We start from the raw sequence: 26,306 nt of genomic DNA, 5'->3' as shown, positions 1-26,306 counted from the left end.
TCCCCTGAGGTCAGGAGTTCAAGACCAGCCCGGCCAACATGGTGAAACCCCATCTCTACTAAAAATACAACAATTAGCCAGGCATGGTGATGAGCGCCTGTAATCCTAGCTACTGGGGAGGCTGAGGCAGGAGAATCACTTGAACCCGGGAGGTGGAGGTTGCAGTGAGCAGAGATGGTACCACTCCACTCCAGCCTGGGAGACAAGGGCGAAGCTCTGTCTCAAAAATAAACAAATAAATAAAGACCAATTTTTTTTTTTTTTTTGAGACGGAGTTGTGCTCTTGTTACCCAGGCTGGAGTGCAATGGCGCAATCTCGGCTCACTGCAACCTCCGCCTCCTGGGTTCGAGCAATTCTCCTGCCTCAGCCTCCCGAGTAGCTGGGACTACAGGCGTGTGCCACCATGCCCAGCTAATTTTTGTATTTTTAGTAGAGACAGGGTTTCACCGTGTTGACCAGGATGGTCTCGATCTCTTGACCTCGTGATCCACCCGCCTCGGCCTCCCAAAGTGCTGGGATTATAGGCGTGAGCCACCGCGCCCGGCCCCAAATTTTTTACTATGGATTGCAACACGCACTATCTGCCTATCTCTCCAGATTTGCTTCTCTCTGCACTCCTCTTTACACTTAAAAGATGCAGCTATACCGAATGTTTTTCAATTACTTGAACACACATTGCTCTGTCTCATTTCCAGGCCTTTTTACATATTCAGCCCTCTGCCTACAATATTTTTTCCTACCCTTCACCTGACTAACTTCTGTTCATCTTTTGAGACTCAGTGTAGACATCAATTTTATCCAAGAAACCCTCCCTAATGCTCCATTAGGTCCCCCTCATTAAGTGTTCCTCTAGCATCCTGTACTTCCCCTAAGGCATGTATTACACTGTGCTATAATTATTCATCTACAAGTCTGGATCCTTTTCCTTCACAAAGGCAGAGCATATATCTTGTTGGCCAATGCTGCATCCCCTAATTAGGATAATAAGTAAGATATGCCAAGTACTGACATATTTCTCAACCAAATCAGAGAGACTGTCCTGCAGCCTTACTATAAATCCCAGTATCATCATTCAGACATCAGCATAATTCCACATCTGTTTTGGTGCTGCCACAGCCCTTAAAGAAATAAAAATTACACGAAATGCTCTGTTTTCTCTAACACTCTTTACCAAACCTCCTCCCCCATCACTTCCTGTTTCTTTTTTTCTCTATGTGCCAGTCACCAACTGCCCTTACGCTTCCCTCTGGACATCTAAAATTTCCTAAGCCAACTAGATCTGACTTCTAAGTTCTCCTTCCCTTCTTTCTATGCAATTAAAATTACTACTTCTGATGGCAGATTTTCAAATTAAACCAATTCAAATTATAATAACCTTCTCATGAGTACTTACCTTTTTAATATAATTTATTTTATTTATATAATTCAATTTATAAAAGTAGTATATGCTTATTAGGGAAATTTGCTTCATCCCACAGAGTTAATCACTATTAATATTGTGGTGTATTTCCATCCTTTTTTTCTCCAAATACTGTGTATATGTGTGTTTTGCATATTTGTGTGTCTGCTGCTTTACTAAACACTATAAGCATTTTCGATAATATCAAAAGCTTTTCAAAAAACAACTTCAATACTATTTAATTCAGAAGATACATTATGTTTTATCTAATTATTCCTATAGGGGTATTTTCACAGAAAACCTAGCTCACCCAAATTGAACTAATTGAACATGTACAAGGGGTTTTTGTTTTTGTTTTGGGCAAAAAGCCTCCATTTTCCATTTCGGCCCCAGCTGCGTTTACTGTCAGCACGACCACACCTCCTTTCGCATCTCCCTTCCGTAGTTAGTATGCCAGGCAATGTCACTTATGAAATCAAAGACGCACCACTTCTAACTCAGTTATACTTAACTTTTTGATGAGTGTGTGTTAGAGAAGGAGAAAGAGAAGAAGGGAGGGAGGGAAGAAGAGGGGAAGGGAGGAGGGGAAGGAACTAGAAAAAAATAAACAGCACAACAAAATGAAACATTTGAAACCCTTACTGCTAGTGCATAAAAACTGTACCTGCATTAGGAATTATTATTTTTCTATAAACAACATTGCTCTTTTTTTTTTGAGACAGTTTCTCTCTGTAGCCCAGGCTGGAGTGAGTGACACAATCTTGGCTCACTGCAACCTCCGCCTCCCAGGTTCAAGCAATTCAGGTGCCTCAGCCTCCCAAGTACCTGGGATTACGGTCACCTGCCACCACGCCCAGCTAAGTTTTGTATTTTTAGTAGAGACAAGGTTTCACCATGTTGGCCAGGGTGGTTTGGAACTCCCGACCTCAGGTTATCTGCCTGCTTCGGCCTGCCAAAGTGCTGGGATTACAGGTGTGAGCCACTGAGTCTGACCAAAAAATTATTGCTCTGTCTTCTTTGAAAACACATTAAAATAATACTATCTCTTACCAGTGCCAATACATTTAGAAATTCTCTTGTGTCAAAATGTAGCAAAGTCCGAATATAAGGATAGATTTCTTCCTCAGGAGAAGCCTCTGCTGAATGCAGGCGAATTAGAAATTCAAAAACCTGTAAGTTGGAAGAAAAATGCTGATTATTTTCTCACTTTCCAGAGTATCTTGCTAAAGCAGTGATTCCTATTTGGATAAAATAAAGGTAGGCTGAATTCAGTTTAAATTGCTACTACATTATAAGCTGTCTCTTAAATTCTCTCTCAGCTGTAATGACTGAATTTAGTAATAGTGTGTAAGCCCTCGCCTGTAACAGGTGATAGCTCCTGACCCATGTGTAATCCTCAACTGCAATTTGTCTTCAGTGCCTCTTAACAAGACACATGAAACAGTAAAAAGCTATGAAAATAGTACCAACCTGGTTTTTAACCAAGGGAACGAGATCTTCAGGGATGTCACCAAGGGGATAGGCACGACCTGCTAGACAACAGCTAGAGGAAAAGAATGAGCACAGATCCGGTGACTTGTAAAGGGATAACTGTCAAGTGAGCAGCAACATTGTTTCTCAAACTTGAGATACTAGTTCAGTTTTTAAGTAGGCTCAGCTTTTGTCAGTTAAGTTCCAAAGCAGATCAGGATGACACCCAGTTTAGAAAACTGGTGGACAACAGATATGGAGGTGAAGTCATGCATCCTGTGACTGAGTGGAGCTTTCGTTTCTTCACGTTTCCTAAGAAAAACCAATGCTCTAGTAAAGGGGCCAGAAGGAATGAGGACAGACTCCAAAGGCCTCGCACTCAGCATCTAGAAAGATGGTGCCTCATGGCACCAATATACTATGATTAACCTGTTGGAAGCCTGGTGTTCTCAGATACTTTTAAACCAGGGGCGCTAAGAATGGTGATTAAAGATGAGAAAGAGCTAGGCTACGTATCTGGACAATGCCTGCAACAGGACAAACCAGGGGGAGTTAGACTCTGAGGAGAAATTCACCCTCCAGTTTTACCTCCAAATCAGACCTTCTTCACGGCTAATGACTCGCCTCGTGAGCTGAATCACCACAAATGTCATCTGAACACGTCTACCTTTTTTCTATTTTTTTTTGGAGGAGGCAAATTTTAAACCTTTTTGAACTACAATTTTCAGTGTTAAGACTGGAGACGGCTGGACACCAGACATCCCGAAGAGTTTAAAGCACAGACGATAAAGCACTAAGTAAATGCTTATTTCTTTTGCACTAAAGAATCGATGTAACACGTGTGAAACAGGTTTCACGGTTAACCTGATGTTACATATGAGTGAAAATGATGTTCCGCTAGGTTCTGCCACCTTCCCACCTCCCTGTCAAATAGCCACCTACCTAAAAGTTCTCTCGGGACTCAATTCTGAGCTCGCACAGTCTACTGGAATGAACCCTGCTCCAGGAGTCAGGAGACGAACATTCTAGTTTTACCTCTGTCACTAACTTTTTCATGATTTGAACAAGTCTCTTGTCCTCATATATAAAATGGAGAAACACACACTCCCCATAGTTGTCAGTGCTAAACGTAAAAAGGCCGGGTTTCAGCACCAATGTTTCTCAACCTCAGCCCTACTGGTATTTCAGGCCAGATCATTCTTTGTTGTGGGGACTACTCTGCATTGTAAGTCGCTTAGCAGCACCCGTGGCCTCTGCCCACTACATACCAGTAGATCCCTTCTCTAGCCCCAGTTGTAACAACCAAACACGTCTCTAGATGTTGCCAAACATCTCTAGGAAGTAGGGGACAAAATTATCCATGGTTGAGAACCACTGCTCTACATAGAAGAATTCTGAAAAATAAAAAGTACTACATAGATAAGAGGTCACAGTATCTCTAAAAATACAGGAAAAATATAGAAAGAACATACATACAGATGAATACATAAAACGATCTTACCTAATATATACAAGAAGCTTATTGCCCATAACAACTTGTTCATCTAAAATAGAAAGAGAAGTATCTTCAGCAATTTTCTCTCAAAACCTTTTCAGAAATATAATCTTTATGTAGAAACAAAAAAATAAACCTTGACATTTAAGGTGAGGTAAATATATTCCTAAATAGCAGAGAGTTGAGGTAAGACTACATTATTATTTTTTTAATTTTCATTAGATTCTTTTCACAGACACAAGAGCAATGTTAAGTTATTCAAGGATACATGCAGAAGAAATAGATCTGAGGGTAGAGATCTATGCATGGTTGGCCTAACCATAACTTGGGACCAAGGGAAGGTGTGGGGCAGGCAATGAGTTGATGAACTGCACATCAGAACCAATTAATTAATGTTAAGGCATAATATACTGTCTTATCTGTAGTATGGACTTTTATCACCCACAATGCTCTAGGGCTGAAAAGGTCATTGTTCCCAAATGTTTAAAGTAATAGAACTGAACTAAACGACCTTTAGGGCCGTTCCTATGCTAAGTTATATAAAAAACATAAGACTCTGCCATCTGGTGACATGAGCCTGTTCTTTGACTAAAGAAATCAGAAAGATAACGTGACAAAGTTTGAAGCCACAGGGTCAAGCGCAACTCAGAATGGGGCAGGAGCATCAGCAGGGTGGAGTGACTGGGAACGCCTAGGCCATGCAGATGATGGCAGTAATGAAGAGCTGGAGTTCCCACTTTTGGTAGATGAATACTGGCCATAATGCAAGCAAGCGTATGCCTTTATCAGTAAACCTTCATGAATACTCAAAATCTGTGATGCTAATGCATGTAAACTTGAATTGCTCCAAATGTATGAACAATGACATTTTGCTTCTGTTCCAAATGTTATTTGATCCAAATCAACTGACAGATGGTGATCATCACCTTCAAGGCATAACAACGTAATGTCTATTGGCTAACTAGATAAATGCCTGTGAAAGAAAAATAAAGTCTCAGGACCCCAAACTCACTATGCCAAAAAGGAAAAGTTAAGCTTGGGAACCGAGTCACGTAAAAAACAAAAGCAAACAAATGAAAAACGTGCCTCCCTTTTGTTACTAAACAGATTGCTGCAAGACAGAAGGCCACGTCTACCCAGGTGGCCTCCCTCACCCTGACAACGCCAATTAATAGGTGACCTTCACAGGCACCAAAGACAAGACTAGAAATGATGCCTCAGTCCAGCCCAAGACAGATGCATATTTGCTTCTTCCTCTCTGTTTACTTCACCTTATGTAAACGGCAGATTTACTGAGCATGAGACGAAGGCACAACCGACTGTTCCTCTTTTCCCTCCTGTCCACTCTCTACCCTTTAAATACTGAAGTTCTCAAAACCCTCTGCGGAAAAAGCGCAGGCAGAAGAGCCTCGTGGCTTGTGTCTCTTTCTCCCGGCGTGTCCTCAACCTTGGCAAAGTAAGCCTTTAAATTGACTGGGACTTGTCTTAGACATTTTTTTTATTTACACACCTTTCTTGCTGGAAATCTCAGGTAGAATATACTAGCTCATGATATTCCTAAATAGAGCTAAATGTATTTGTTTAACCTACCCATCTCCATTATTCCACTACTCTGAGCTTCTTATGAGCAGTATCTGTGATATTTCTGTATTTCTAGCATCCAGCATAGTGTCTGGCACATAAGCAGGTGATTAGTAAATCGTATGCTGAACTGAACTGACATAGTGCTTAATTTTCTACAAACTTTCTCTTCCCAATAGCTTCTTTTAGACAACTTTTTGTTATAAAAGATCATCAATTCCATTCAGATCTTTTAATTCTCCACTTTCATTTCTGGTAGATATAGATGTGAAAGGCAATTTTCAACTTTCCCTCAAAAAGATTAGGTTCAGGGCTACTATTAGGTATGAGGAGTTAAGACTATAAAATGACTCCCCCTCCCTACCCTTAGGGTAAGAAAATGACAAAACCTGGACATAATACAAGAAGTAACTACCTGAAGTTACTAAAGCCTTACTGAGTAGTGAATAGAAGCATGAGCTGGTGGGGACTGCAGCCCCGTTTGGGGGAGGAGAGACAGGCAGCCGCACTGTTCCTCCTTCCGGCCTGTCCCTGAGTCAGCGCACTCTGAACTGAACACACAGGGAGTCATGGAAAGGCTGCGAATCTTCCTGGCACAGGGCGGAGAAGGGAGGTTCAGAAAAGTGAGGTCAGGAAACCATGAATGTGGAAGGGAGGCGGGGAATCCCAAAAGGGAAAGAGTCAAAGAGGAGATCCCCCAATTGTCTGCCCACGTCATCTGTTTACTAAACCACCATGCAGGAAAAAGACTCAAAGCAGCTTTGTCAAAGACAAAAAACCAGGATCAAGAATGGAGTTCCCTCTCTGAAGGTTCTGGAGTGTGGGGAGAGGCACACAGGCTCTGGTGGGGAGTTCCTTCACTTGGAGAAGCGGAGGTAGGGAGTTCGCTGTACAAGTAAATTACCACCTCTGTGGTTTTTAGCCTGGGTCTGGGTGCTGTACGTGTGGCAAGCACAGCAGAGCTGGAGGCCATCGCAGAAAAAGCAACAATCTTTCTGGCAAGGGAAATGTGAAGTTAACAAACGTAAATAGATTAAAAATTAGGGGAATCTCGCAAAGAAAAGAGAAAGAGGAAGGATCCCAAACTCTGTCTACCCTCATTACTGCCTGATCCGCGAACCACGCGTGTGGATCAGAATCAAAGCAGATCAGCTATCCAGAAATGACCTGAGGAGAGACTGGAGCTGCATAAGAGAAAGAGTTTGCAATTCAAGTCCACCAAGAAAATTATCTAACAAAACAATGGAAAACAATACTCAGTGGCGAAAAATACCTGAAAAACAATGGAGAAAAACGTTCACTGGAGAACCCACAATCTCCAAACAATGTAACATTCATAATATCCAGATACAGTCCAAAATTATTCAACATGAAAAACCAAGAAAATACATTCCTCTTAGAAGAAAGTGAATCAAGTCCAATCCTGAAACGAACAAAATGTGAGAACAAGCAAAGGTTTTAAAGCACTATTATAATTATCCTTAAGCAAAAGAAACAGTTTCAGTGCATGAAAATTTCAACAGATAAATGAAGAGTTGCAGGAGAGAAAACTGAAACAAGAACTGAATGGGAGTTAGACTGGAAAATATAAGCGTTGAAAATAAAAAATCACTGAGCAGATTTAACAGCTGGAAGAGCAAATGGATCTGAAGGAAGAGCAACAGAAATCACCCAAGGTGAAAAACAGAGAGGAAAAAAGACCAAACGGAACCCAAAGAAACAGACCTCGGAAGTGGTGGAGTAAGGACCTGCAAAAGTCTCCTCCATAAAAGCAATACAAACACTGGTAAAAACTGTCAAATCCACTCCTTCAGAACTCTTAGAATTCATGAAAAATCTGCCATAATCTGAGGAATGTTTATTCAGAAAAATGCAGAATCTTTTTAATTTTATGTACTGCCATCTCCCTTTCTACAGCTCTACTGTAGTTTTGAAAACCAATATTGCCTTACAACTTGGACAGCTGTGAAAACCAGTGAAGCAAAGTGGGTTTGACAGCGCCAGGAGGCAGCCAAATGCCTGGGCAGATAGGGGCAGGTCCCTGGTGAAACCCCACCTTCAAGCCAAAAAACAGCCTGAAGGCAGAAAGACCAGACTGCTGGTCCCGGATGAAACCTGCAACCCGGAGTGAGCACTCCTGTTCCTGTTTGCCCACCATTTCCTAATACTGCCTATGGCCTGCCCCTCCCCTATTCCGATCCCGTAGTAGCCCCAGACTGATCCACATTGAGGGGACTTCCCTGCCTTTGGGTAGGGGGACCACCCCCGCATTCCCTCTCTGCAGAAAGCCGTTCCATCACTCAATAAAACTCCCCACCTTGCTCACTCTTCAAGTGTCAGTGTACCCTCATTCTTCCTGGACGCTGGACAAGAGCCGGGGACCCACCAAGTGCGGGTCCCCAGAAAGTCTGTCACACTGGCCTTTTACCTTCGCTGCCAGAGGGCAGCCACCCCGCACAATGGGGCCAGAGGCTAACATGCTGCCGTCCATCAGGCTGTGGATGGTAAAACTAAAAGAGCTAATTAGCACACTAACACCCTGTCTGGGGCTTCAGGGTCGCGGGTACCCTTGCCTGGGTGCTGCTGCGTTCCCCTCAAGGCAACATGCCTGGTCTGGCCGCGGGCCTCACACAGAGCTTGCTCCTGTGCTGGTGTTTGGAGTGGCCAGCACGATCCCACACTCGCTTGCTCACGTGCTCCCTCCCGCAAGGGGCTGAGCACAGCGGCCGAGAGACAGGGCGCCCCTGCTACAAGTCCAGCAAAGGGCCGAGAGAAAATCCCTGTGTCAGTCTTGTAGACCCTCAAATGCCCCATCCTCAGAGAGCTGTCACTATTTGACCTATCCGGCAGCTTACTTAAAAGCTCCATTTTCAGGCCTTATCCTTTTTTGTCCTAACTCAGAACTCACTCTGTGGGAATAGCACTATCCCCAGGACCTTTGTGAAAACAGTCAGTGCCACTGTTCGACATTATGGTAGGCTGAGACAGGGTTAGCAGTTGGGACTAATAAGTGGTTCACCAAAAACCTTAAAAGGAAAAACTGGAGAATGGGAGCTCTGCAGGGGCTTTTGACAAGTTCTAACATATTCCTGGAATTCTAAAAGGTTGTATGCATATAAAGGGCTTTGCTCATACCCAGGGAAATTCTCAAAGGCCCTAATTTATAACCCATGGCTGACTCCAGCTCTGTGCAAGCAGGAAGGGAAGGCTACGGCAGAATTCTAAACTGTCTGCCAAAGCACTGAAAATTCCAAAATAAAATGAAGCAAGAACTGATAAAGTGAGACACAACTCAACAATATTTGGAGACTTCAATATCCCACTTTCAAAAACAGACAGAACAATTAGAAGATGAAATGGAAACAGACAAAACTATAAGCAAACTAGACCTGTCAGATGAGGAAGCCCAGAGAATTTCACCCCAAAATATGGCACCATGGTATGCAGATTATTTTAAATTAAGGGTCCCTGAAGGTCAGCATAAGCTGGGGGAGACTTGTGAAAGGAAAATACATCTCGGGACCCCAAAATCACGAAGCCAAAGGGAAAAATCAAGCTCGGAACTAATGTCAGGGAAACCCGTTCCCATTCTATTCCTAAATAAGACAGCTGCAAAGATAAAAAGCTACATGCCACCCTCACAATTTACTCGCAAGGAAATTCCTTGTGGACAAAGGACAGAAAGAACTCAAAGTCATCCCTCTGAGGCTCACCTGAAACAAATGTGTATCTAATTGCTTCCTCTGCCCTATTGTTTATGTAAAAATGCAGATTCACTGAACAGACTAAATTGTGTATTCAATGGAAGGCTGATCAAGGACTCAAAAGAATGCAATCTTTTGTCTCTTACCTACCTACTTGTAACCTGGAAGCCCTCACTTCGAGTTGTCGTGTCTTACTGGACTGAACCAATGTACATCTTACACATATTGACTGATGTCTCATGTCTTCCTAAAACATATAACAGCAAGCTGTACCCCGACCATCTTGGGCACATGTTGTTAGGACCTCCTGAGGCTGTATCATGGGTGCATCCTTAACCCTGGCAAAATAAACTTCCTAAACAGACTGAGGCCTGGGTTAACAGGTTAAAGATACTTGGAATTAACAGGCTCTACTTTGATATTATGTAGTCTATCTTAAGACTGGACCCTCCAAAGAAAACACAATTAATTGCCTTCCATCCCTTTCCTGAAATCTCATTATCTACTGAGGAAAAGAAGCCTAAGGAATACAACCGAATCTCTACAAGCTTTTTCACAAGATAATGTCTGCCTCTCAACAATGATCTAAATATTGTTGGATCATTCAAATTCCAAAGACAATCTTTTACAAGTTAACTTCTGTCTCCCAGGTCCATTCATTCCCCTAATAATCATTTACAGCCCCTTAAAATAACTGCCTATTTCCCCATCTCCCTTCTATCCCATAAGAAAGGGTATATAAGCATCTGTACCTCATTGGGTTTTTGAGTAATTGTGGTCCTGCAATTACGCCATGTTTGTGCATGTTAATAAAAGTACATGCCTTTTTCTACCCATTAGTCTATTATTAATTCATTTCAACAGAATTAGACTCAAGGTTTCAGAGAGAAAGTTAAAATCTGCCTACGCAGACATCTGTATAACACTAACCCAACAACAGAAGACATTCCACGCATGACTATGCTCAAGTGCACGTAGAGCAGCTCCAGAGCAGACCTTCTGTGAGGTCATAAAAAAAGTCTCGACAAATTTTTAAAAGATAGAAATCATAGAAAGTACATTTTCTAACCACAGAAAAAGTAGAAATCAACATGAGAAGGAAATGTGAGACATTCACATATAGGTAGAAATTAGCCAACACACGTCTAAATCACCAGCCTCACAAGAGAAATTATATAATACTTTAGGATGAATGAAAATGAAGACAACATACCAAAACATATTGCTTAGAGGAATATTTGTAGCTGTAAACACCTAATTTAAAAAAAAAAAGATCTCAAATCAACAATATGAGCTTCTACCTCAAGAAAGTAGAAAATGAGCAAAATAATCCAAAGAGTTGAAGAAAGCAAATAATAGATTAAAGCTGAATAAATGAAATCAGGCCAGGTGCGATGGCTCACCACTGTAATCCCACCACTTTGGAAGATCAAGGAGGACAAATCATGAGGTCAGGAGATTGAGACCATCCTGGCTAACCCGGTGAAACTCCGTCTCCACTAAAAATGCAAAAAATGAGCCAGATGTGGTGGCACGCACCTGTAATCCCAGCTATTCTGGAGGCTGCAGCAGAAGAACTGCTTGAACCCAGGAGGTAGAGGTTGCAGTGAGCCGAGATCACACCACTGCACTCCAGCCTGGGTGACAGAGCAAGACTCTGTCTTGGAAAAAAAAAAAGAAAAAGAAAAAAAGTAAAAAAAATCAAAATTGGTTCTATGAAAAGATCAACAAAACAGACAAACCTTTAGACAGACCAAAAAAAAAAAGAGTCAAATTACAAAAATTAGTAATGAAAGAGACATCACTACTGATCTTACAGTAATAAAAGAAATTACGAATGAATACTATGAACAATTATATGCCTACATATTAGATACTGCAGATGAAATAGTCAAATGTCTAGAAATTCAAAAACTACCAAAACTACTGAAAAAAACACTCAAAAAGAAACAGATAATCTGAATAAATTGTTGCAACAAACAAAGAAACTAAACTAGTGCTATGGTCTGAATGTGGCACCCAAAATTCAGGTGTTGCAAACTTAATCCCCAGTGCATCAATGTTGGGAGGAGGGGACATCTGGGGAGGTGTTTAAGTCCTGAGGGTTCCACCCTCATGAATGGATTAATGCTCTAGTAAAAAAGGGCTTGATGGACTGGGTTGAGTCTTTTTCCACTTTTCTGCCAATTGAGGACACAATGGTTGTTCCCACTTGTCCTTCCAAATTCTGCCATGTGAGGACACAGCAAGAAGGCCTTCACTAGACATGAGGTGCCAGTACCTTGATTTTGGACTTCTCAGCCACCAGAATTATAAGACATAAGTTCGTGTTCTTTATAAATTACTCTGTCTTAGGTATTCTGTTACAGTAGCACAAAACAGACCAAAACAACTAATAATTTAAAAACTTCCAATAAAGAAAAGCCCAGGCACACATGGCTTCATATTGAATTCTAACAAGCATTAAAAAAATTAACACTGATCCTTCACAAACTCTTCCAAAAAATAAAAGTGAGAACACTTCCCAACTCATATTATGAGGCAAACATACCAAGACACACTCATAACAAGACTGGTATTCTTTTGATAACAAGATATCAAAAGAAAACAAAACATAGAACAATATCTCTTATAACTATGGACACAGAAATCCTTGAGAAATACTAGCAAACTGAATCCAGCAACATTTCAGAGATTATATACCAAGTGAGATTTATCCCAAGAATGCAAGGTTGGCTTGATATACAGACTCAATCAAATAGATCATATCATTAAAATAAAGGACAAAACGCATAAAATAATCTTAATAGATGCAGAAAAAGTATCTGATAAAATCCAAGAGTCTTTCATGCTTGAAACACTCAAACTGGGTAAAGAAAATGTCATCAAATGGGTAAGACCATCTACATCAAATTCAATGACAAAATACTGAGTGCTTTCCCCTAATATCACGAAAACAAAAAGACGTCCATTCTTGGCACTTTTGTTCAACACCATATTAGTGGGTGTAGCCAGGCCAATTAGGAAATAAAAAGAAAGGCATCTAGATTAGAAAGGAAAAAGTATAATTATTTTTATTTGCAGATGACATGATCTGAATTTTCCTTAGAAAATTCTAAGGAATTAACTTTAAAAATTACCACTAACAAATGAATACAGCAAGGACGTAGGGTACAAGGTCAATATACAAAAGTCAACCTATTTCACACTATCAATTAACATCCTGAAAATAAAATTAAGAAAACAATTCCATTTATAACAGCATCAAGGTGAATAAAACACTAAGGAAGAGGAAATGAAATATATGACTTATACATTAAAACTGCAAAATATCATTGAAAAAAATTAATGAAGACCTAAATAAAATGAAAAAATGTGCTATATCCATGAATTGAAAGATTTGGTAATATAAAGGTAGCAATAAAATTGAAGTACAGATTCAAAGCAATCCTTATCAAAATCCCAGATACCTTTTCTGCAGAAAAAGGGAAAGCAAAGTGACTTTAAGACCAAAATAAGGGTCAGGCACAGTCGCTCACACCTGTAATCCCTGCACTTTGAGAGGCCGAAGTGGGCAGATCACAAGGTCAGGAGCTCGAGACCAGCCTGGCCAATATGGTAAGCTCCATCTCCACTAAAAATTTAAAAAATTAGCTGGGTATGGTGGCAGGCACCTGTAGTCCCACCTAGTCGGGAGGCTGATGCAAGAAATTTGCTTGAACTTGGGAGGCAGAGGGTGCAGTGAGCCAAGATAGGATAGCAAGACCCTATCTTAAGAATTTTTTTTTTTTTTTAACTCATCAGGGCATGGTGGCTTATAGTCCCATCTACTTGGGAGGCTGAGGCGGGAGGATGACTTGATCCCATAAGTTTAAAGCTGCAATGAACTATGATCACACCACTGTACTCCAGCCTGACTAACAAAGTAAGACTTTGTCTCTAAAAGAAAATTAATTAATTTTAAAAGATAAAAATAAAAAACATCTGATATTCATAGATTAGAAAATTCTACAGTGTTAAGATAGCAATTCTCTCTCCAAATTCATCTATAGCTTTAATGTAATCTCAAAGAAAATTCAAATACGCTTTTTTAAAAAAAACTGATGAGCTGATTTTAACATTTGTATAGAAAGGCAAAGAACATGGACTAGATAAACCAATTTTGAAACAGAAAAACAACATTGTAGGACTTAAAATGTGCAATTTTGAGGCTTACGATGAAGTCACAATAATCAAGACAGTGCACTATCGGACGACAGGCATATAGCTCAATATAACAGAACAGAGAGCACAGCAACAGACCCACAGTGATATGGTCACTTGACTTTTCACAAAGGTATCAAGGTAATTCAGTGAAAATAAGATGATCTTATTAATAAATGGTAAGACTTACAGGAACAACTGATAGCTGCAAGGAAAAAAAAAATCCCTGAACTTTACCTTGCATCATTTATAAAAATTAACTCAAAATGAATTATAGATCTAAATACAAGCATTAAAACTATTAAATTTCTACAAGAAAATGTAAGAGAAGATATTTATGACACTGGATTGAACCAAGATTTCTTAAACAGAATACCAAAAGCCTAAATAATAAAAAAAAATTAATAAGATGAACTTCATGAAAATTAAAAACCTTTGCTCTTTGAAAAACATGGTAAAGAAAACAAAAAAGCAAGCTATGGATGACAATAAAATTTTTGCCAAACATACTGGAAAAGGGCTTATATCCAGACTACATTAAAAAAAAACTCTTCCAGGCTCTGATGGCAAGCTCACTAGCTTCCAACTCTTAACAATTCAATAATATGAAGAGAACCCCAGATCATCTCCACCAATTAAAAAAAAAAATGGGTAGAAGACCCCATCGTCTCAGCACAAAATCTCCTGAAACTGATAAGCAACTTCAGCAAAGTCTCAGGATACAAAATCAATGTGCAAAAATCACAAGCATTCCTATACACCAATAACAGACTTAAAGAGAGCCAAATCAAGAACAAACTGCCATTCACAATTGCTACAAAGAGAATAAAATACCTAGGAATACAACTAACAAGGAACATAAAGGACCTCTTCAAGGAGAACTACAAACCACTGCTCAACGAAATAAGAGAGGACACAAACAGATGGAGAAACATTCCATGTTCATGGTTAGGAAGAATCAATATCGTGAAAATGGCCATACTGCCCAAAGTAATATACAGATTCAACGCTATCCCCATCAAGCTACCAATGACCTTCTTCACAGAACTGGAAAAAACCACCTTAAACTTCATATGGAACCAAAAGAGAGCCCGCATAGCCAAGTCAATTCTAAGCAAAAAGAACAAAGCGGAAGGCATCACACTACTGGACTTCAAACTATAATACAAGGCTACAGTAATCAAAACAGCATGGTACTGATACCAAAACAGAGATATAGACCAACGGAACAGAACAGAGGCCTCGGAGGCAACACAACATATCTACAACCATCCGATCTTTGACAAACCTGACAAAAACAAGCAATGGGGAAAGGACTCCCTGTTTAATAAGTGGTGTTGGGAAAACTGGCTAGCCATATGCAGAAAGCAGAAACTGGACCCCTTCCTGACACCTTACACTAAAATTAACTCCAGATAGATTAAAGGCTTAAACATAAGACCTAACATCATAAAAACCACAGAAGAAAATCTAGGCAAAACCATTCAGGACATAGGCGTAGGCGAGGACTTCATGACCAAAACAACAAAAGCATTGGCAACAAAAGCCAAAATAGACAAATGGGACCTAATCAAACTCCACAGCTTCTGCACGGCAAAAGAAACAGTCATTAGAGTGAATCGGCAACCAACAGAATGGGAAAAATTTTTTGCAGTCTACCCATCTGACAAAGGGCTGATATCCAGAATTTACAAAGAACTAAAACAGATTTACAAGAAAAAAACAAACAAGCCCATTCAAAAGTGGGTGAAGGATATGAACAGATACTTTACAAAAGAAGACATACATGAGGCCAACAAACATATGAAAAAATGCTCATCATCACTGGTCATTAGAGAAACGCAAATCAAAACTATATTGAGATACCATCTCACGCCAGTTAGAATGGCGATTATTAAAAAATCTGGAGACAACAGATGCTGGAGAGGATGTGGAGAAATAGGAACACTTTTACACTGTTGGTGGGAATGTAAATTAGTTCAACCATTGTGGAAGACAGTCTGGCGATTCCTCAAGGACCTAGAAATAGAAATTCCATTTGACCCAGCAATCCCATTACTGGGTATATATCCAAAGGATTATAAATCATTCTACTATAAGGACACATGCACACGAATGTTCATTGCAGCACAGTTTACAATAGCAAAGACCTGGAACCAACCCAAATACCCATCGATGATAGGCTGGACAGGGAAAATGTGGCACATATACACCATGGAATATTATGCAGCCATCAAAAACGATGAGTTTGTGTCCTTTGTAGGGACATGGATGAACCTGGAAACCATCATTCTCAGCAAACTGACACAAGAACACAAAATCAAACACCGCATGTTCTCACTCATAGGCGGGTGTTGAACAATGAGAACACATGGACACAGGGAGGGGAGTACTACACACTGGGGTCTGTTGGGGGCAAATAGGGGAGGGACAGCGGGTGGTGGGGAGTTGGGGAGAGATAGCATGGGGAGAAATGCCACATATAGGTGGAGGGGAGGAAGGCAGCAAATCACACTGCCACGTATGCACCTATGCAACAATCTTGCATGTTCTTCACATGTACCCCAAAACCTAAAATGCAATAAAAAAAAAAGTGGCTAAATATTTAAACAGACAATTCACAAAAGAAGATATGTGAATGACTAGCAAGCACATGAAAAAATGATTAACATCACTAATAATCAGAGAATAAAAATCAAAATCACAATGAAATACCACTACTTACTCATTAGAATGGCTATAAAGTTTTAAGAAGATTTTTAAAACACTAATACTATCAAGTGCTTGCAAGGATGTGGAGCAACTGGAACTCTCAAATATTGTTGATGAGAAATGGTATAGCGTTTGGGAAAACCATATAGCAGTACCTTAGAAAGTAAAACATATATTTACCATACAATGCAGTCATTCCAACCTTAGGTATTTGCCCAAGAAAAATGAACACATTTGTCCACACAGAAACTTATAGCTAGGGGTCAGGAATGGGGGCTAAGAGAACAAGGGGGAATACTTGAGGTAATGAAAGTTTTCTGTATCTTGACTTTATCAATATGAATTCAATATGAATATCCAGTTGTGATATTATACTTTATTTTTGCAAGATATTATCATTGGGGAAACTATGTAAAGATAATATAGGATCTCTATGTGCCACTTCTTACAACTGCATGCAATTATCTCAAAAAGTTTAATTAAAAAAAGCAAAAAACAAAAAACTTGTCCACAAATGTTGAAGCAGCATTATACTATTCACAGTAGTCCCAAACTGAAAGCAAGTCAAATATGTATGAAGTGGTGAATAATTAAACAGCTTACGGCATATTCAATCCATGGAATGTCATTTAGTGGTAAAGGGGAACAATATATTATTATACATAAAACAACATGGATGACTCTAAAAAAATATTATGCTTCATCTATGTTAAGTGAAAGAAAACACCAAAGATTACATAGTACAGAATTCCATTTACATGAAGTGTAGTGACAGAACATCAGTGACTGCCCAGAGCGGGGCTGCGGGGAAGGATCAAGTACAAAGGGGAAGGAGGAAACTTTGCAGTATGAGAAGCGATGGCTCCTTCTACAGCTTGATTATGGTGGTGTCACGTGGTTGCACATGATTACCAACATTCACACTACACACATATAACTGGTGAATTTTATAACATTTAAATAATACCTTAAATACAGGAAAGCAAAAAATCAAGGATTAGAAAATATACCTGTTAGCGTTTTTCCTGCATTCAGAGGCGGAGCAATGACTCTGAAAAGTTTCTGTATTAAAATTAATAAAAAACAATCAGCATCATCTCAAATGATATTATTTTAAAAATAATCAAGAATCTTATGCTATTAATCACCATTATCTGATGGAAATAGCTATTTACCATTAAGATTAAATATGAAAACTTTTAATTTGTACATGAAATGTTTAGAAGGGTTACTGAGAAACAATCACGGTTGTCATATTCCTCACCGAAAAAAACCATTCAATAAATACCAGTTACATAAAGAGCTTAGCTGAGATTATAATTTTGATATAAACTATGCTTTGGTTCTTAAAAGCTTTATTCTTTTAAAAACTAGTAGGCAAGTAAAAGGACTTTCCATCAAAGTGGTAACAGACATGATTTTAAACTGAAAACAAAGAATCAGCAACCACAGAAAGAAATATCATCTAAACTTAAGCAAAGTCTCACAAAAATATAGCTGCCATGGACCTCCCTCCCTCTTCAGAGGGAGAATCCTATTTGGGAAAAAACTGATTTAGCACCAGAAAATGCAAATTCAGCTGTCCATTAGCATCAAAAAGCCCAAAAGTACTTTCCATACTTTCCCACTGAAGACCTAACTCTACCCCGACTTCCCCCATTTTTGTTAAGCTGGTATATAAGCCTTTGCCCCTGGCTACTCAGCAGAGATGTTTATTACTGAGTGTTCCCCACACACATGTGAATAATCCTTATCTTTTCTCCTGTTAATCTGCATATTGTCAGTTAATTCAAAGCCTTCAATCCTTTCCCTGTACCTCCCACCACTGGGACCTAAATTAGCAAAGAAAAAGTTTTTCTTCCCAACTCAAGGCACTACTCTCACCTCAGCCAAAACTAGAAAAAAAGGAAAGATTTCAGAGACTACAGTAGTCATCTCAAGTGTGATGACACTGTCTCTCATTCTAAAAAATCTAGAAACTTTCAAATGACAGGACACCTCCTTTACTTTATACCTCTTTAAGTACTAAAATAGCTAAACTTTAGACATTAAAAAGTGATTTCCTTACAGGCACAGAATTATAAAAGAGTAATCATAGGACATACCCAACCTCCTACAGCTAAAATCTCCAAATGACTTTGTAATAACAAATACCAAGCTTCTGCTGAAAGCCATTAAACTTGAAAACTACTTTGAACACAAAACAAGGTAACCTCAATAGCCACGTGTTCCATTTGAGATGTATCAGTATAAATGCCAACCAGATTTTATTAATATGAGGAATACAAAACCCACACAAAACAAAAATCTAAAAAGCAACGTAACAAAAACATAGCAATCATCAATGATTGCTGATTCACATTGTCAATGTAGAATGCATCAAAACAGAATCTGCTTTGAGGGATTATTTTGAGCAAAACTAGAAACTGCATTAATTCTTCCAAATTGTGGCTTCACTGTGGCATGCAGGGAGGCACTCGACCTCACTGAGGAGGCAGCTGACGAGTCTTTTTCAGGGAACTACTGGACTTGATGGAGCAGCAGCTGAGAGGTGTTGAAGACAAAAAAAAATACTTGACATTACAATCAGGGCCAAAAAACCCCAAAACCAGGGGAAGAGGGGTGGTGGACTAATTTTAGAAACTAACCAAAATTGAGGGGTTATGAATCAGAGGGGTACTCGCCCTAGTGAACTTAACGTGCTTAAAGAAGCCTGAACGAGCACAGAATGACTGCTGACTTCTTAGTACTGAAGACAGCTTTGGATGGCAAGAAATCGGCAAAAAGGCCAACCGATGCCTTCAGCAGACGCCTGCTTTTTTCTGAGGGACATAGTTACTATAATACAGCACGGGGCTAGGAGCGCACTACATGTGTCTACAACTCATTCTCCACTATTCTGCCATCAAACTTGAGACAAATAACAAGACAGATAAAGGGTTTCATTCTTCTAAAAGTAAGTCCAAACTTTTTGTAGAGTCTCTTGTAAGAATAGAGTGAATGCTATAAAATTCTGAGTCAGGAAAAGTGAAAAATTACCAATTAACAAATAACAGCCTCTTACCATTTTCAGGAGTCTTCTCCAGCAGAATATATCTACAAATAGCATTACTCAATAGTACATTTATTATATAAAATAATTATACCAAATAAATTTTTCATATCCTTAGGAAAAGTTACTATAGTATCAAAACTTCTTAGGAGAAAACTATGTAAAGCCTAACAAGCAAGCATTAACTGAAATTTTATCTACTGCTCCCTGGTATTTAAATACCTTCTTATGTACATAAGCAAGCAAGCAATGGCAGAAGGTATAAAACTGAAGACTCCCTAAATGTCCCAAGCTAAAATGGGTTCAAGTTCAATAAATTTGCAAGAATTTTTAAATAACTGATAAAACTAGAAACTATTAAAAGCAAATGGAGAATAGGAGAAAAAGCTAGTAGACAAAATTAATTCTGTGTACAAGTTAGGAAGTATCTTACCTCCATTGGACTAATAAATTCATTCATGCCTCTGTTGTAGACATAGATCATGGCATCATATAAACGATTTTCCCAACACATGAGAACTACCTGTGAAAATGAAAAGCCACTTCGTCCATACAATTCAGAGTCACCAATTATTTTCCTTCAAGCTTTAAGGATGGAAAAGTTCTTGAATTCTCTTCCCTAATTTTTCGTTTCTTCTCGGATAAAAACTGAAATGAAGTGCTCTTGCTTAAAACACAATGCGAGGGTAAGAGCTGCTATGGGTGAATTTACTACTTTTAATAGTACAATGCTTGCTTTAAGACCTTCATAGTGTCTAATTTTGTTTCTTCTTTATCCTTCCCTTTTCCATATTCATTTTACCTTTGGTCAATAGTTCTACAAATACTTACTGAACACATATTCAGATCCTCTCCTAGGCACTGGTAATAAAGTGTTAGGTAAGATAAATCCAGACCTAGTCCCTACCCTTATAGAACTTAACATTCATCCTGGACACTCACCAAAAGGAGGGAGGGGTACAAAATGACGTGTGAGTTAAGACTTGGGGAAGAAATGCAATTACACAAATAATTCATTATTTACAAATGTGGTAAGTGCTATTAACTGACTTGGTCTGGAGTACTCAAAAAGTCACTCCTGAAGGAGCAACATTTAAGCTAGGACCTAAAGAATGGATACATGTGACCCACAAGCAGAAGTGCAAACTAGAAATTCTGTGGGAAGAAGCAAGAGAAAGGATGAAGGACCTAATGTGGAAGTGACCTGGAAGGATGGAGAGAAATCAATTTGAGAAAGTATTTAGGAAGATGACTAGATACGAGTTTGAGTATACAGTACGCTGTATTCTGTCCCTATGACAGCTACACAATACTATAAACATTGGCAACAGAAGAAGGGCAGAAGTTGGCAAGGGGGAGCCAGAGAGGTAAGAGGGAAAATGGAAGTGAGATGTGCTGGGACAGTCTTTCTAGAGGCCTGTTCTGGGACCTCTACTACTCTCTCTCCCCCTCTCTCAGCCAGTACCATCACCATACATCTCTTTACTGATGACCAACACACTTACTGCTTCAGCCTTAACGTCCCCTCTAACCCACAAATATATCCAACTACGTAATTTGGTATCTTCACCTGAATGTCTAGTAGCTATCTCAAAATAAAATGGCCAGCCAGAGCTCCTGATTTGTCTCTCAAATGTAGACCTGCCCTAGTGTTGCATTCTTCTCAAAGGAATCGCTATTGAAAACCAGGCATCCTCCTTAAATTCTCTCATCCCCACACTCTCACACCCTCACATCCCAATTCATCAGCAAATCAATTCTATCTCCAAAACATGCAAAATCAGGCCATCTCTCTTCATCTCACTGTCACCACCTCTGGCCAGAATCACCTCCTGCACGAGCCTTCTGACTAGTCTCTCTGCCTCCTCTGCACTTGGCCCCCACCCCTCATTCTGTTACCTCTAAAGCACAGGGTGCTCTTGCTTAAAACTTTCTAATGATTTTTGTAGCACTTAGAATAAAACTGAAAGATCTAAACCTTGCCCTGCAAGATCTACCTCTATACCAAGCTCCAGATATGCTTCCTTTTTTGTTACTTGAACACCCAAGACAAAAATTCTCTTTTTTTCACATTAGCTGTAGCTTTTACCTATAACAATCTTCTCGTCCAAGATATATGCATTACTGATTCCTTCTTGTCATTCAGCTTCCAAGACTCAATACTGCCTCCTCAAAAAAACTATCTATAATTAGCCAATCTAAGGTGGCCTCTCATTCTCTCTCCACCATATTTCCCGGTTTGAGTTTTAACATAAAACTTGTATTTAAATATTTTCTGGATTTTTTTTACACTGATCTGTTCACTGTCAAACCTTTCTGCTAAAATTTAGGCTTTATGAGAGGACAAGCCTTGTTCACGGGGATACTGAAGCATCCTCTGAGCCTGACGTTCAGTAAATGCTTCTTGAATTAATGAACAAATGCTGTTAAAAGAGTAAATAAAATAAGGATTGAAAAATACCATTTGATGTAGTGGACAAAGAGGCCACTGTTGACTCTAGTAAAAGTCAGATTGAAGAGTTATTAGGATGTGGAGGAAAAAATGAAAATAGCAACCTAGACAATGCTTTCGAGATCATGACTTGGAGGATGGGACAGTAACCTAGGAGGAGGAAGGGGAGAAGGTTTGAAACGGAGACATAAGAAACTGAGGGGAAGATTTTGAAATTGTTGTTTCACTAAAAAGACTAGTATATTTACATGGTATTGGGGTAAAGCTGAAAATATTATAAAAAGAAGAAATTAATTTTTTTTCCTTTATGTGATAGGTAGGCATGACAACATGCTTTCAAATCATCAGACCTATTGTCAGACTATGAAGAATATGCCAAATTACCCATATGATAGAAAGGCAGGTATAAAAGAAGATCTGGCTTTACTTTGCAAACTCACAGTCATTCATAAAGAGCTCCCAGAAATAAAATAATCATTTTTCCAAACCCTTAATTTCTATGTGATTTTGTACACTTTCAAAAAACTTTTTGTCTAAGACTTTTGTTCGTCCTCCAAATTCAAGCTCAAGAGGGCTTAGCACCTTCGCAGGAGTAAAACGCTGATTTTTAGGACTAATGTGGAAATGAAGTAAATTGTGGGCCAGGCTCAGTGGCTCACACCTGCAATCCCAGCACCTTGGGAGGCCAAGGCGGGCGGATCGCTTGAAGTCAAAAGTTCGAGACCACCTGTCCAACATGGTGAAACCCCATCACTACTAAAAATACAAAAATTAGCTGGGCATAATAGCCTGCACCTTTAATCCCAGCTACTCTGGAGGCTGACGCCCAAGAATCACTTCAACTCAGGAGGAGGACGTTGCAGTGAGCCAAGAGATCTACGCCACTGTACCAGCGAGACTCTGTCTCAAAAAAAAAAAAAGAAGAAGAAAAGAAAAATAATTAAATTGTGAAATGTCTTAGGCTAGAATAAATACGGCTCCTCAATTAAGGTAACTTACTGTGGGAACCTGAGATACACTGGAAGTCTTTATCAAACAATGGCTGCCTGCTGATGCTAAGAAGTTCTATAACTTGCCTCTTATCCCATGCTCTATACTTCAAAACTCTGGGCTTATATACTAGCTCTTTTTTGAAATGGCATCATATTTTTCAAGGTAAAAATATTCTATTATTCATGAGAAAGCAGCCATAGTTGAAATTCACTTGCTCAATGAAAACTGTATTAGTCAACAAACAAACTGATGAAGAAGGATCAGTTAACAAGCATCTATAGAGCAACTTCTAAACCTAAACTCTACACCAAGTGCTCCAGGGGATGTCAAAGAAATAGAAGACGACATAACCCCTGGCTTGCAAGGCACTTATAATCGAGCTTTCACTTAAATACAGTCCTAGCAAAGTAATGACAAATCTAAGTTTATAATACATTTTACCAAAAGTGCTCAAGAAATAATTATGGTTTTTAGAAGGCAAGGTCAGGCCTGATCAGTGAAGTAAATATAATCAATAAAGGAACGCAGCTTATTTCATAAGTTAGTAGACTGTCTATAAACTCACCTGCTGAATATCTAGGCTGGTGATATCCATATGTACAATGAGAGCTTCCACATTTTCCATTAATTTTTTATCTTGGAAATGAACAATCAAGTCTTTCATTACTTGGGGCGTGATTCCCACCAATTTATCACTTAAAATATATGGCTCGAGGCACTCCAAAAATACTCCTTTGGCCACTGAATTCTCACTTAATTTATCATACATTTGACTAAATAAAAGATCCCTGTAACAGAAAGGGGGTAAGAAAAACTTTTAGGAACATGCCAAATATCCATTAAATTTAGCCTCCCACGTATATCTCTTTTCCCTATTTCAACTTACTCATGCGTTTATTTAATAATATTCACATAGAGCTTTATATTGCAAAAACTTTATATAATCTCAATTAATCCTCCCAACACTTCTTTAACAAATAAGAAAAGGTAAGATAAATTGTTTGCTAACAGTGACATATCTAACAAACAAGAGAGTCAGAATTTGAACCCAGCCTTCAGGCCTAAATCCTGTGCTCAGTCTATTGTGACGTATTGCTTCTTGAAGACAACACTGACATGGGAACAGATAACTGGGTGGACATAATGAAGCAGGAAAAAAACGCAAAAAGGACTACACATGCTTTGTCCTTCCCTCCTTCCTGCTATTTAATTAGTCCCAGCTGACCTGCAGAGCCAATATGCTTCTCTGTCTAGCTATAACTCGTTGCATCCCAAAATGTTCGGTTAGTGATTATTCATGGAAGAAGAAAAAAAAAGTTTTAATACTTAAAATATAAACCTAGAAACAATTTTATTGCAGAAACAAAAATTGTTTTGTTTTGTTTCGAGACAGAGTCTCACTCTGTCGCCCAGGCTGGAGTGCAATGACACGCTCTCAGCTCACTGCAACCTCTGCCTCCAGGGTTCAAGCAATTCTCCCACCTTAGCCTCCCGAGTAGCTGGGACTACAGGCACATGCCACCACACCCAGCTAATTTTTGTATTTTTAGTAGAGACAGGGTTTCACTTTGTTGGCCAGGCTGATCCCGAACTCCTGAGCTTGTGATCTGCCCGCCTTGGCCTCCCGAAGTGCTGGGATTATAGGCATGAGCCCCACACTCAGCAAAAACTGTTTTAAATTACTTTAAATGTCAACACCATACACAATGTTTATTCCATGTTTCTGTAAATAACCCATAAATAATTTGAGTTATACTGAGTATAGACAGAATTCTGAATTCTATTTTCATACATTACATAAGCATTATTCTAAGTTGCTATTTATTCTTTCAAATTACCATTTTGTCTAACTCACAATGCTTCAATATGTTGAAAAATCAGAATTTACTTAAGTATTGCTGTACTGTTAGATATATTACTTATTTCCAGTATTTTGAGTGATACTACAATGAACATCTACATATAAAGTCTTTCCCATTTGAGGGCTTAATTCCTGAAAATCATTCAACTTTTAGAAATTTATCTTAAATGAAAAGATAAGAAAAAATTTGTGGCACTTTAAATGTGCTATTAAATTATCTTCAAAAAGCATCACAGCATCAATTGACACTGCCACCTGCAATATATAATCATATCAGTTTCACTAGACAACAGTAATTTTGGTTTTTCTCCCCTGACAGTTTAATAATTCTTTTATGAATGGTCAAACTGAGTATTTTCCATGTTTTCATTTATAAATTGTATTGCCTTCTATCATTCACTTATTTCTTCATTCCATTTTAAAAAACATAAAAAACTGTGTGAATTTTATTTACCTGTTGAGATTATTTACTTTTTTCTAAATGTGTAATTCCTTTATATGTATGTCATGTCAGTTGTGGAAAGTGGTCAATGGTTTGTTCACAGGTGTAGTCTTTAATGACAACTTCCACAAAAACGTCAAGGAAGCTCCTGAAAGGACTGTGGTTGGGTTTTGCCTCATCTTGAAGTCGTGGAAAAGACACTGGCCACAGCTGCACCAGAACTACACACCTCCCTTCAGTTAACAGCACTTGCAATATTTGGGGGAAAATCCATAGCCATTTATTTCTTTCTCAAATGCACAAATGTAATTTTACATAATTTTTCCCCTTCATTTCATATTTATCAAAATATTTTCATGTCAGTTTCATTTGCATCAGTAATTCATTGGCCGGGCACAGTAGCTCACGCCTGTAATTCCAGCACTTTGGGAGGCCGAAGCAGGTGGATCATGAGGTCAGGAGTTCAAGACTAGCCTGACCAATATGGTGAAACCCCATCTCTACTAAAAATACAAAAATTAGCCAGGCGTGGTGACACACGCCTATAATCCCAGCTACTCAGGAGGCTGAGGCAGGAGAATTGCTTGAACCTAGGAGGCAGAGGTTGCAGTGAGCCCAGATCGCACCACTGCACTCCAGCCCGGGCGACAGAGCGAGACTCCATCTCAAAATATAATAATAATAATTCATCATATTTTTGCGATGACCAATTACTAGCCAGGCAAAAGAAATGGAGATTAATGGAGTTTTACTGTAAGAAAGAAAAAGTAAGAGTAACAAGATGACTAATGATTCAAAGAAAATGTCAGATTTGCTAGCCCTTGTGCTCTGTAATGTGCTGTTAGAAGGAACATGCTAAAAAAGATGATTATACGCTTTAGTTCAGGACAAAACACCTCAGGGAGAGAATTAAAGAGAGCTAAAAACTCAGTAAAGGCTAC

The 26,306-nt window shown here is 39.1% G+C and overlaps 1 protein-coding gene across 9 annotated transcripts in view; it reads right to left on the bottom strand.

The window, feature by feature from the left end:
* The window catches only part of VPS8 (VPS8 subunit of CORVET complex), a 353,273-nt gene that overhangs the window by 143,479 nt on the left and 183,488 nt on the right, over positions 1 to 26,306 (bottom strand). For all 9 annotated transcript variants that reach the window (XM_064366881.1, XM_064366879.1, XM_021674475.2 and 6 more), the window contains 6 exons: positions 23,628 to 23,850; positions 20,051 to 20,140; positions 17,576 to 17,627; positions 4,372 to 4,414; positions 2,871 to 2,943; positions 2,451 to 2,570 (listed from right to left, as the gene is read on the bottom strand). In XM_064366881.1, the coding sequence (XP_064222951.1) occupies positions 2,451 to 2,570; positions 2,871 to 2,943; positions 4,372 to 4,414; positions 17,576 to 17,627; positions 20,051 to 20,140; positions 23,628 to 23,850 (601 nt within the window). The remainder of the gene's footprint in view (positions 1 to 2,450; positions 2,571 to 2,870; positions 2,944 to 4,371; positions 4,415 to 17,575; positions 17,628 to 20,050; positions 20,141 to 23,627; positions 23,851 to 26,306) is intronic.

Source organism: Aotus nancymaae, unplaced genomic scaffold (assembly GCF_030222135.1).
Source record: "Aotus nancymaae isolate 86718 unplaced genomic scaffold, 86718_ANA_hifiasm-v0.15.2.pri h1tg000067l, whole genome shotgun sequence".
In the NCBI taxonomy this organism is placed as follows: domain Eukaryota; kingdom Metazoa; phylum Chordata; class Mammalia; order Primates; family Aotidae; genus Aotus; species Aotus nancymaae.
The sequence above is the reverse complement of the archived record's forward strand: the minus strand, read 5'-3'. Positions and strand labels throughout refer to the sequence as shown.